The sequence below is a fragment of the Electrona antarctica genome (assembly GCF_951216825.1).
Source record: "Electrona antarctica genome assembly, chromosome: 15".
Taxonomy (NCBI): domain Eukaryota; kingdom Metazoa; phylum Chordata; class Actinopteri; order Myctophiformes; family Myctophidae; genus Electrona; species Electrona antarctica.
Genome location: NC_136796.1, coordinates 8,179,210 through 8,192,259, shown reverse-complemented (window position 1 = coordinate 8,192,259; position 13,050 = coordinate 8,179,210). Strand labels below are relative to the sequence as shown.

Here is a 13,050-nt window from a genome sequence, read left to right as displayed (position 1 = left end):
CGGGTCAAACCGTTACCCGTTTGCTGCTCATTACTTTTATTTGGGTTAATACATTTTTTTTAACTCACCGGTAACACTGCTGAGGTGGTGCTTCCTATGTCCTCTGGATAATTGTCAGGTCAGTGCTGGGCTACTATTCTTTAGTAGGAATTGCACCAAATTGGTGACAAAATAATCAATAGGCCTATCATCATCTGGAATATGCACTACGAGAGCTGCTGAAGGAACCACCCTGTCTTTAGAAATAAAAGAGCCATTTGCCAGTTTGCCAGCCCTGCATGCAGCCACATGTCTTCGTCAACTTACAACAACACACATGGAGTATTTGAGTTAGCCGCGCCCACAGCTGTTGTTAAGTGGTCCTATCGCAACATAAAAGGGGGAGGGGATGATTTTAGCAGTGGTGGAAAAAGTAGGCATACCTACTCACAATGTTTTGTCCAGCTTTGAGGCTTGCTTGAGGGTAACACACACATTGTCCTAACACAAACATGTAATGCCATTGACAATGCATGGCCAGTTTTGAGTGTTTGTGCAAACACAAGGACACAAATTGTGACTGGCCGGAATGAGATGATGTATGATGATGTGCCCCTCACACGGTATGAATATGATTGTTATTAATTATTAATTAAAGGTATCAATATTGCAATATAGAAATAGCTAGTAAAAGTATGTTCAGAAATCAGAATTCAAAAAGTAGTGAGTAAAAGTATTGGCATAAAAAAGTAAAGGTATATGTAGCATAGGCTACTTATTATACAGAACGCCCTGTTTCAAAACATTTGAAACTAGCAGATCTACAAGCTCAGCTAGAGCCTAGATCGGCTATTTTGAAATGGCCAAAATGAAGTGGTTAATGTATGGTTTTGTAATAATCAAAATCTACAAATTAACTAGTAGGCCTAACTATAGGCCTAATGTTTTGCACAAAAACACTCACTAAAAACGGCCAATATTATGTAAATTATGACACACTCGAAACTGGCCCCCGTAAAATCTGAATCCCCCTCACCACCTACCCCTTTCCCCTCACTGTATGTTTCTTTTCCCTTTTTACCTCCTTTATGTTGAATTCCTGTTCTGTTCTTTGGCTATATAAGTGTATATTTGTACGTCTCTAAATGTTTTGATGAATTGAACAAGGTGGACCCTCTTGTAAACAAGTGTAATGCTTTATTGGGTCGTCCACTCACAGTTAACAGTCTTTGTATTGAGTTGTGCTGATGTACTAAATACAAATGCATTGGCCATAAAAAGACAAACCACAAACATATGCAGTAAGTGCCATTACATGCACCATGGTGTATGTTACATCCATCTTGCTAAATAACCATCAGCACAATATACCAAGACCGCCACATATTACTCACCTAAAAATGTGTATAAACTGACATTAGATAAGATGCCTAGTTATTCCTTCAAATCGTAAACGCTCTAAGATGGAAAAATACAGATTGAGCTTTGTCCTCGTCCTCAGAAGACTTTCAAATGTGACAAATAAAGCCATATCTGTGTTTAATATTTTATGTTTTGGTCATTTATTATAACATTACACACATACTTTAAGCCAGGGCTTAATAATCAATTTGATTCACACTACTCCCCAAACCTATGGGGAATTATACATCAAAGAAATGTTGGCTTGTTAGATTTTCAAAACAAGCCACCGCATTTTAAAAAACAAGCCGAAAAAAACGCAACTCATCCTTTTTTCCCCACAATTCTGGAAAAAAAAACAAGCCAAAGTCGTGGTAAATAAGCAGACTTGGCAACCCTGGCCCTTGCCTGCCCTGAAAGACGGACCCCCTGGTGTCTCTGCTCTGCTTCACGATAAATGGACAAATCACCTCCCCCAACATCTACTTCAAAGGTGTCGTGTCCATACTGTTGTGGAGTGGTACAAACGGCATGTAAATTTTGGAGTGCTGCCGCAGTCATTAGGCAACTGATATTGCTTAACAAAAGACTGGGCAAGTGGGCAGACAGGGCAGCAATTCACACCGTCAACACCTTCACTGAAGGTGCTGTGATAGGAGAAGGATATCAAACGGAACACAACCACCCTAAAGAATCATTGTGTATATTCCTGCACTATAGAGCGTCGCAGTCCCGCCCCTTACCATGGACCAGGAAATGATTCTCCGTTAATTTTCCTCAGACATTTCAGAAAGTATTTATTTAAAGACGTTTACGCCGCGGACAAAGCCAACTCGAGTCGTGACAAATCATGACAACAAACACAATTTTTGGGGCCGAAAAAATAATTAGAAAGAAGAAAAAAACGGCAGGTTACAACACTTTTTGTTGTTTTTCTTCTTTGTAATTATTTGTTTTTTGTCCAAAATATTGTTTGTGTTGTCATGAGTTGTCACGACTCGAGTTGGCTTTGTCCGTGGCGTAACAGTCTTTAAATACATACTTTATGAAATGTCTATGGGAAAAATGCATTGGGTTTCATTTCCTGGTCCATGGTAGGGGGCGGGACTGCGACGCTCTATACCTGCATCCAGTGATCTTGGTACATAGAAATTGATCTATTGAAGATTCTGACTTTCAAATGTACATCATTTTTGTTTTGATTGTTTTGCTGTATTGTGCTTTGGCAATGTAAACGTATGTTTTCTCGTGCCAATAAAGCCCTTTGAATTGAATTGAATTGAAAGGAGAGGTTTAACAGAAAAGGTATTCCAGTCATGATGTCTGACGAGTCGACTTTCCTGGTCCATACTGCTTTTATAGCATAGCTAACCATATTTAATAGGCTGTACTGCAATATCAATGTGCCTTTACCACAAAAAAAAAGTTCTATATCTATCCATCTATCTCACACACACACACACACACACACACACACACACACACACACACACACACACACACACACACACACACACACACACACACACACACACACACACACACACACACACACACACACACACACACACACACACACACACACACCAGAGTAGACCTGACTTATGAATAAAATAACTTGGCGGATACACACCTTTATATTTTACGCACTGATCATGTGCCACATCACTCAAGGCCTCCGCTTTGGGCATCTTTTGGGTCTTCTCACAGGCTGATGTTTCCTCTGCATCGCTGAGTCGTTGTCTTCTACCCCCAGCCTCTGAACTGGAGTGTTCATTCCTATGCCTTTTCTCAGGTGTCCTGCTCTCCATTTCGCCATCAAAGTTTCCCCCAACTCTTGGCGTGGCGTCCTCGCTCGTCGTTCTTTCCCAGGGCTTGTCCTGACTATGACAACTCTGTCTTCTCCCCGTCGACTTCAGAGTCTCTCTGTCCACATTGGTGCCTGCTCTACGTTCCACAGAGGTGTTCTGAGTGGGACACTTCTTCTCATCAGGTTTATGGACACAGGAATCTTTCTCAGACCTGTCTTCCTTTTCCACTGGAACAGGCCTGCACACACACCAGAGTAGACTTGACTTATGAATAAAATAACTTGGCGGATACACACCTTTATATTTTATGCACTGATCATGTGCCACATCACTCAAGGCCTCCGCTTTGGGCATCTTTTGGGTCTTCTCACAGGCTGATGTTTCCTCTGCATCGCTGAGTCGTTGTCTTTTACCCTCAGCCTCTGAACTGGAGTGTTCATTCCTCTGTCTTTTCTCAGGTGTCCTGCTCTCCATTTCGCCATCAAAGTTTCTCCCAACTCTTGGCGTGGCGTCCTCGCTCGTCGTTCTTTCCCAGGGCTTGTCCTGACTATGACAACTCTGTCTTCTCCCCGTCGACTTCAGAGTCTCTCTGTCCACATTCGTGCCTGCAGTATCTGCTCTACGTTCCACAGAGGTGTTCTGAGTGGGACACTTCTTCTCATCAGGTTTATGGACACCGGAATCTTTCTCAGACGCGTCTTCCTTTTCCACTGGAACAGGCCTGCACTCAGTTTCTGTGTCTTTCTCGACCATCGAGGTGGCATCGTTGCGAGTCGCCCCCATTTCTGCTTCGGCCTCTTCTTCGGCATCAAGCTTTCTTTTGCGCTCAGTAGAACTCACCCGTACCCATGGAAACCATGGAAACCATGAAAATGTGAACGTCCGGTCCATCGTTTGTTCTTTTTCAGTCCTCTGTCCTTCTGTACTTTGTTTGAGATTGTCTCTGTCCGCACTGGTGCCTGGATCTGCTCTACGTTCCACAGAGGAGTTTTGAGTGGGACACTTCTTCTCATTAGGTTTATGGACACTGGAATCTTTCTCAGGCACTGCTTCCATTTCCACTGGAATGGTCTGTGCAGAGGGATCCTTCAGACGTGGAGGCTGTGGGGTGGGACCCTTCACATCTGGATGCTGTGGGGTGGGATCCTTCACATCTGAATGCTGTGGGGTGGGACCCTTCACATCTGGAGGCAGTGGAGTGGGACCCTTCACATCTGGATGCTGTGAGGTGAGACCCTTCCCATCTGGATACTGTGGAGTGGGACCCTTCACATCTGGAGGCTGTGTAGTGGGACCCTTCACAATTGGATGCTGTGGGGTGGGACCCTTCACATCTGGATGCTGTGGAGTGGGACCCTTCACATCTGGAGGCTGTGGGGTGGGACCCTTCACATCTGGAGGCTGTGGGGTGGGACCCTTCACATCTGGAGGCTGTGGGGTGGGACCCTTCACCTCTGGAGGCGGTGGGGTGGGACCCTTCACATCTGGATGCTGTGGGGTGGGACCCTTCACTTCTGGAGGCGGTGGGGTGGGACCCTTCACATCTGGAGGCTGTGGGGTGGGACCCTTCACATCTGGAGGCTGTGGGGTGGGACCCTTCACTTCTGGAGGCGGTGGGGTGGGACCCTTCACTTCTGGATGCTGTGGGGTGGGACCCTTCACATCTGGAGGCTGTGGGGTGGGACCCTTCACTTCTGGAGGCTGTGGGGTGGGACCCTTCACATCTGGATGCTGTGGGGTGGGACCCTTCACTTCTGGAAGCGGTGGGGTGGGACCCTTCACATTTGGAGGCTGTGGGGTGGGACCCTTCACTTCTGGAAGCGGTGGGGTGGGACCCTTCACTTCTGGAAGCGGTGGGGTGGGACCCTTCACATTTGGAGGCTGTGGGGTGGGACCCTTCACTTCTGGAAGCGGTGGGGTGGGACCCTTCACTTCTGGAAGCGGTGGGGTGGGACCCTTCACATCTGGATGCTGTGGGGTGGGACCCTTCACATCTGGAGGCTGTGGGGTGGGACCCTTCACTTCTGGAAGCGGCGGGGTGGGACCCTTCACATCTGGAGGCTGTGGGGTGGGACCCTTCACTTCTGGAGGCTGTGGGGTGGGACCCTTCACTTTTGGAGGCGGTGGGGTGGGACCCTTCACATCTGGATTCTGTGGGGTGAGACCCTTCACATCTGGAGGCTGTGGGGTGGGACCCTTCACTTCTGGAGGCTGTGGGGTGGGACCCTTCACTTCTGGAGGCTGTGGGGTGTGGTCCTTCACATCTGGATGCTGTAGAGTGGAATCAGGCTTCTTGGTCATTTTGAGGATGTCGCTTCCAAAGTCTCTGTCAATCTCCTTCAGAGGTTCTGTAGGGTCTGAACAACAACATGAGATAAATGACAAAAAAAGGAAAAAACGTCAGTACATAAGGCAGAATAAAAGTACCGTTCAGATTACTACTGTAGCTTTACTTCCTGATTTTTCCAAAGGCCAGGGATGGAGATAATGTTTCTCGTCTGTCTGTCTGTCTGTCTGTCTGTCTGTCTGTCTGTCTGTCTGTCTGTCTGTCTCACAAACTACAAATGTGTCTCCTCAGTGGGTTGACCAGGAAGTCGATTCTTCACTTTTCCTAAATTGAAACGGTTTATTAACATTTTTCGCCACAAGCGATAGGATCTTGTTGTAGCCGAGGTTCCTTTCATTAGTGTGGATCAATGTGTTCTTCTGTGCATCCTGTATATTTGATTAAACATAATGTAACAATTAAAGTTATTTTAACACATGTGCAAAAACATGACTTACACAATTTCTCTCCCTCTGGTAAAACAGGAATAAGCTGTCCATGACCATCCATCTTCTTTATCCTTTGAACGATCTTGACAGCTGGAACAGATATGAGTAGTTAAGACACCAACTCTACTACTAATATGAATTATATAATGTACAACATCACGAGAGACTCTACAGGGAGGGAATATGCAGACCCACACCATCTGCTGGTTGCGTTTCTTTATGAATATCTCCATTAAAGATAAGATAAAAGATATAGAAATACATAATACCACCTCTGAAAGTGGTACGTATGATCACATTTTAATCCATCTACGATGTGTCTTCAGTGCATTTCCACTTTCTTTTTTTGTTATACCTATAGCCATCCGAAATGAATTATGAAGTCATATTGTGTAACTTTTTCACTTAAACAAGTTTTGTTATAATCTTTGTACATTTTTCCACAATAACCATTCCACATAAATTTATTTTTTCCTATAGTTGCTCCAATTATTTTACAGTTAATAAATACAATTTAATACAGTTTGTCCAAAATATCCTCCGGCGCAAGGACAATAAAGCATGATTGTGCTTTATTTATTTATGTCACCAAAAAAGACCACTAAAATTAATGTTACACAAATACACAGTATGACAATTACAATTTAGGCATTTAGATGCTCTCCATACCGAGCGACATACAGCATGGCCTGTTACTGAAATGCACATAACTTATATTAATATACTGACATATGATATATACTTATATCACAATACTAATATATTGACATGAATATTTAATAAATATTTATATATAAATATTTAACCGGTCACATGAAGAAAAGGGGACATGGTGCTAGAACTCCTTATAAATAGACATGACCCACTGTCTTTGACCAACCAACCACGCTATTTGGTGCGGTTGCATTCACACCTACATTGAACCGAATTCTGGTGCGCTTGGAAGTGAACCGAGACCCCTGTTTTTTTGGGTTTTCTTTTTTGTGAATTTGAATTTGTTTCTTTGATCCGCACCAGAATTCCAATGAGCCTTCACACCTGCCCAAACAATTAAATCACACTTTCCGACAATACGGACACGATTCGTTTTAATCGCAGTAAAACATCCTGGTGTGAACTGTGAATGCGAGCTTACAGTACCGTTTCTATAGTTGTATGGAAGGATGGGGCTGCTCAGTGTCACTCTCTGTAAGACAGAAAATAGAGAGATACGTGTTTGTTGAAACTGATCACATTGCTGCATATAATCCATGATATCTAGTGTCCGTGATGTGTAGAGTGTACCTGTATAGAACCGGTGGAGTGGATTTCCGCTGCCTGCTTTGCCAAGTCCAGCATCTTGTCAGGGGTTTCATTTACCTCACAGTCCAGGGAGCCTGGGTGGGCATAGTGCTGCAGCACGCACGCACGCACACGCACACGCACACAGTCCATATTTAAAAGTCGATTCATGATCGCTGCTATGTTTCGAATAAATAAATACATTGTCTAATTTTGCTCTAGCATTGTTTGATAAAAAAAAGGAGAAATGTGGCTATTTGAGGAGATTACCGTACTCACCAGAAATGCTTGGATGTGTTCAAAACTGAATACGTGGGTGGACAATTCAACGTGATTCAGGATCCTCTCACAGAGTAAACATAAGGATCCTGACGGGTGCCCATTGTCAGTTTTGTAACGAACCATAAACTGAAGCCCTGGGAGGGAAAGAGGACATACCGTACATCAGGGGTGCCCAGAAGGTAAATCGCGATCTACCAGTAGATCACAAAGGCTGTGCAGGTAGATCACATGACATGCCCCTAAAGAGTATTTCATTTAAATATATTGAAGAAATAAAACGATTAAAAAAAAAAACATTTCTCCCCCTCTATTTCCCATTCCAAGTGCATTTGTCTTATACTGTACAGAATGTAACACAAACTCTACTATTCCGAAGCCCCCTCAGGTACATATTTAAACTATTTTCAGCAATGGTATAATAATTGATTTGGTGGGTAGATCTTGCCGAGCTGGTCATTTTGAAAGTAGCTCTCAAGTTAAAAAGTGTGGGGACCCCTGCCGTACATCAATGATCTGCACAAATAAAACCGTGCAGTGCACAAGCATGTTTAATTTAATTTTGTTAATTTACATTCTACATTATATGTCAAACTGCGAAACTGCTGACGTATAAACCATACTGATTCTGATGCTATATTATGCCATATTTTTCTGAGAGCCAACCTGGAACCTCTCAGTGTGGCTGCACTGGTACTACTCACCCAGCTGAGGAGATTTGTGGCTGCACAGCAGGTCATCAACTGTGACGAACTTTGGAACTATGCATACACATACACAAAAATAAATATCTTAATAAAACACAAACATTATTTAGCTGAATGAGATGGGAATGAAAGAGAGGCTTGTGGAACACTAACCTTCCAGTTGCCAGTCATTGCAGAAGTGATTAAGCACGTCGCGGACTGTCAAAGAAACATTTTAAACCATTTCAATAGACAGACGAGAAAATATTATAGTGGATGTGGGCCCCGAATAGATCCTCCCTGACAAGTCCCAGCATGTTGCTGTTCCATTACTCACCATATTTATAGTTGTTGTTAAACGTCTTAAAAATCTGGAGTGGTAGATCAATTATCTGAAAAATATAAATAAAAGTGTTAAATGCAGCACTGACTATACATTGCACTAGTCTCTTGAGACAAACTGTTGACTCACGCAAATTAAAAGGAAAAGACGGCACAGTTTTTCTTTTTTTTTTGCAGATAGGTTCCCAGATGGAGCAGAGCCTTACATAAGGATCAATGACTTTCAATGTGCTTCATTGTCAATTCACCTGCAGCATCATGTGTTCAGGTCCTTGAGCCTTCTCCTCCTCCCAGGCCAATGCTTTTAGGACCTTTCGTTCACACTCGCTTCCGTTCCAGGCAAATGGTAATCGAGCAGGATTCTGGTGCATCTAGAGCACAAATGGAATCAAAGAGAATAAATGGAAAGCCCAATATGGTATTATCAGAAAAGTGACAGCTGTCAATCCCCACATACAGTTGGAGGCCATCGATATTGTCTTTTTCTTTTTGCTGAGGTTTGCGTGATCTGCGCAAAAGGACAGTTAACCCATTTTGGGCGGGAACCCCTTTTGGTGTTTTAAACATTAGGTTATAATTTAGCTATTGAAAAATAGCAGATCTACAAGCTCATAGCGCGCCACCGAGTGGCGCGCTACGAGCTTGTAGGTCTGCTATTTTTGAAAAATCGTGAAAATATTTATTTCAGAAAACTGGATTTAGAAGGATTTTTTAAAATGTTGAGGTCAGGCCTAAATGGGTCAAATGATAAGGGACAATATCGGTGGCACCCAACTCTATGCAAGATGGAGGTGACGCCACCCCCGGCACGATGGAAGAAGCGGGGTGCATACGTTGGTTAGACATACTAACAGTCTGACAGGCATTAGTCGCACAACACCGTCGCTCCAGACATGCGTGGTCGGTTACAACTAACCTATGGCGGGTTAAAACTATAACCCGTGGCTTCCTGTGAGGTTAGGTTTAGGGATGGGTTTTGGGTAGGGTGTCAGACCAATGCCTGTCGGAAACACATGCACCCGGAAGAAGCTGTATATGTGTAGGGTTTATTTTTCCTTTGAGATCTGTCATCTCAAATCTGCCGTAAAAGCAGTTTAGGTCGCCTGGACGAAGAGAGTAGGAGACCCTTGCGCTGCCGGTCAGTCACTCTCTACTGTCACTCGTGCTCAGATGACTCTGCAGTGTGCACTTTCTACCCATGCTCTCTTTTGGCTGATTTAACTGCAGTTCTAAGGGCTGAACAAACTATGTTTCTCATGTCCTTCTGCTTGAGCACCTCATGTACAGTAGTGCTGTGCATGGCCGTTTGCAGTTTTGTTGGAACTTGGTCGGCTAAGCACTTTTTGTTCACATCACATGACATAAATTATGTATATTCCCTCCTATATATATTTAAAAAAAACTGACCGGGTGTTTTAATAACTGTTGGTTATTTCTAGCTATGCATACTGTAGGGAGGAGAAATACAGACCTGTGATATGATTTTCCAAACGCGGGACGCAGCAGATATTTTACAGAATGATGTTTAACAATGATCTAAAATGTAATTTCCCTGAGTAGTGAGTACTAATGCTAATGTGATATAGATTGTCAGTTCTTTGACTCCGTCTGCCCAAAACACTGTGCTATTATGGAAGTCAGAAAAACATAAAAATGAGGCAACCGTACATGCAACCAAAAATCAACAGAAACAAGTGACCGCAAGTACAATGATACAGGTACAGCAGGGCTCACCAGAGAGGATATGATGTGTAGTGGACCACACAGATGGGCTCTGAGGTCGCAGGCTGAGAGCACACACCGGCAGACTGTGCACACGCAAAGGGGCTTATGATAAGCACGGTTGGTGACACACATCACAATATGAAGAAGACCTTGCCAAAAGAAAATGCTCTGTTAATTATTATTCAAATAAAAGTATGGTAACTCATGTTTCCAACTGTGGAACAAATTATGTCTTCATTACAAAAACTACAAAAGCATTACACTGTAGCTCTTGATTGAATGGCATCATAAATGGTAAATGGACTGCATTTATATAGCCCTTTTCTCCAAAGCGCTTTACATGATTACAATGTACTTCACAAGTTCAAATTCACCCATTCATACACCGATGGCGGTGCAAGGCACCAACCCGCTCATCGGGAGCAGTTGTTAGGGGTTCAGTGTCTTGCTCAAGACACCTCCGCAAATCAAACCCGTGACGTTCGGATTTCCAAGACGGCCGCTTTACCTCCTGAGTCAGTAAGTCACTGCCACCTACCTACTGCATCACAATGTTGATTATGATTATACAGATGAGACATAAAGCAGCCCAACTCACCGATGACTGGTTCAGACCGATCTTCTCTCTTGATGTACTGGCATTCATTTGTCAATATACTATTGCAGGCCACTGAGATAAAAGCAAAAGCAAGCATCAATTAAGCTTTACGGTTTAACAATCAATGAAAAAAAAATGACAACCGATTGTCTGCACGTTTAAGCAGCACACCTCCATTATTACAAGTACTCATTGTAAAAAATACTCTCTGCAACATCTCTGATAGTCAGTCCAACATGTAGAATAAATAAATAGAATAATAATAAATCATACCTGGTTCGTGCTCCACTTCATCTGCTGTGATTGTAGAACAGAGGGTTAAGAATAAACAGGATACATTAATGTCACATAGCCTACAGTACATGTGGTTAACAACAGATAATGAGATAACAGGGTTTAATATACTGTAGTACCTTCTGGCACAAAGATTTTCTTCATTTCCTGTGGACATACAGACACAAGTCAATTCAATCATATTCTCACTTGTGTGTTATGATCAGACAATACAATGATCATAAGGGATCATATTGACACAGTATGTCAATAGATTATGGAGAAACATGCAACTGGCACTTGACATTTGTACAAGAGACCATGGGGCTCTATTTTTGTTTGAGCTTTCTAAAGCCACAATTTGGGGATTTAGCATTGGGGAAGGGGCGTTACCAAAGTGGCTATTTTGGTCACCTAAATTTAAATCCCTAAAACACCACCGCTACCCGTTACATTATGCATAGGTGTGGTTTGGGCGTTACAATCATCATCATAATTTTTCGACCGCGGACGAGATCGTGGATTTCACAATATTACGCCAGACTTCCCGGTCCTTCATTGCCACCCCCAGTTCCTACTGAGGTTTAGGACAGGTCAGGCAGATCCTGCTCCTGCTAAACTGTAAGCCAGTACCACCTGTTTCAGTCGGACAGAGAAGGTTTGTTAGCTCTGGAAGCAAATACTCTAGTGCTTGCAACACGAACGCCCATTGGGGGCGAAGAGCATAAGTAAGTAAGTTGCAACACGAACAATAATGCGAGGGTATAAATTCCAGGATGGTATCTGGCGCCGGATAACCCACCTCACGGAGGGGGAAAGACCTTCTTTAATACTTGGTTGTACAAATCTTTCCAACGTGTGTAGTAGTGGCGCCCACACACATTATCAGCTATTTGAAAAGACTATGGATTTTACAATGAACTGCACCAGGGTTCCTATTCCTCAGGCAACCACCTTGCATGGTATACCTGTTGATATTGGTCCAGCCCCTGCTCATGATACACCTTCGGGTGCATGTATTGTATTGTGACGGAGTTGCCTCAAATCTCTTGAGACGGGCTTCTCCCGATGGAGAAGAGTCAGGTCCACCACCACAAACCACAAGCGTTACAATAATGAAACCAGTCACCGTGCCACATGCCATTGCCTTTAAGTGATCCTTTATCCGTTGCCCGTTATGCCCAGTACTATATTGCTTCATAGCCTTATACGGTCTATACCAGGGGTGTCAAACTCATTTTGGGGCAAGGGCCACATTGCGCGAAAGGTGACTTGATGAGGGCCGCGGCCAGTTGCAGCTCACATGGGTTGACTTACACTACTTGATACTTGGCTTTGTTTTCTAGACTGTTTATTGACATAAATTGACTTTATTTGTATTACAGTTGTAGGCTACAAGACGTTTGGTATGAGATGTGGAAAAAGACCCAATAAACCACTCGAAAATAGTTAAAAATGCAATCATTATTTTATCAAAAATATCCAAAATGGCAAATTGACATGTAGCCATCATGAAATCTGACACTTTGCATCTCTTTGCTTTGACTATCGTGTGTAAGTAGACTATATTCCTCACTTGGTAAGGGAAATTAAACTCTACTGAGCTGTAACAACTATGGTTAGCCTCTCCATGTCCTGCTGTATCAGAGTGTGAGGAGAGTAATCCACAACAACTCAACTAGTAGTTGAATAGACTGTTAACGAGCCCATCAGTGACAACATTCCGCACCGGCCCACGGATCACCAGTTTGACACCCCTGGCTTAGACCATAGCTATTCCTTCCTTCCATCCCCCACACACACACACACACACACACACACACACATTCCTGGTACTCAGCTGTTCATTGTTAAGCAATTAACACTTTGTGTGCCCACACACCACTTTAAAAAAAAAAAA

General features: G+C 43.3%; 1 protein-coding gene across 1 annotated transcript in view; it reads right to left on the bottom strand.

The window, feature by feature from the left end:
- Positions 1-11,304, bottom strand: part of LOC306938733 (uncharacterized protein) — a 33,949-nt gene extending 22,645 nt beyond the window's left edge. Inside the window, exons 1-13 of the mRNA XM_079523000.1 lie at positions 11,291-11,304; positions 11,151-11,174; positions 10,878-10,949; positions 10,289-10,428; positions 8,803-8,925; positions 8,550-8,604; positions 8,387-8,431; positions 8,231-8,287; positions 7,527-7,663; positions 7,251-7,358; positions 7,107-7,152; positions 5,976-6,056; positions 3,014-5,548 (exon numbers count right to left, since the gene is read on the bottom strand). Of these exons, the coding sequence (XP_079379126.1) occupies positions 3,014-5,548; positions 5,976-6,056; positions 7,107-7,152; positions 7,251-7,358; positions 7,527-7,663; positions 8,231-8,287; positions 8,387-8,431; positions 8,550-8,604; positions 8,803-8,925; positions 10,289-10,411 (3,310 nt within the window). The 5' untranslated portion in view covers positions 10,412-10,428; positions 10,878-10,949; positions 11,151-11,174; positions 11,291-11,304. The remainder of the gene's footprint in view (positions 1-3,013; positions 5,549-5,975; positions 6,057-7,106; positions 7,153-7,250; positions 7,359-7,526; positions 7,664-8,230; positions 8,288-8,386; positions 8,432-8,549; positions 8,605-8,802; positions 8,926-10,288; positions 10,429-10,877; positions 10,950-11,150; positions 11,175-11,290) is intronic.
- Between the last annotated feature and the right edge of the window lie 1,746 nt (positions 11,305-13,050).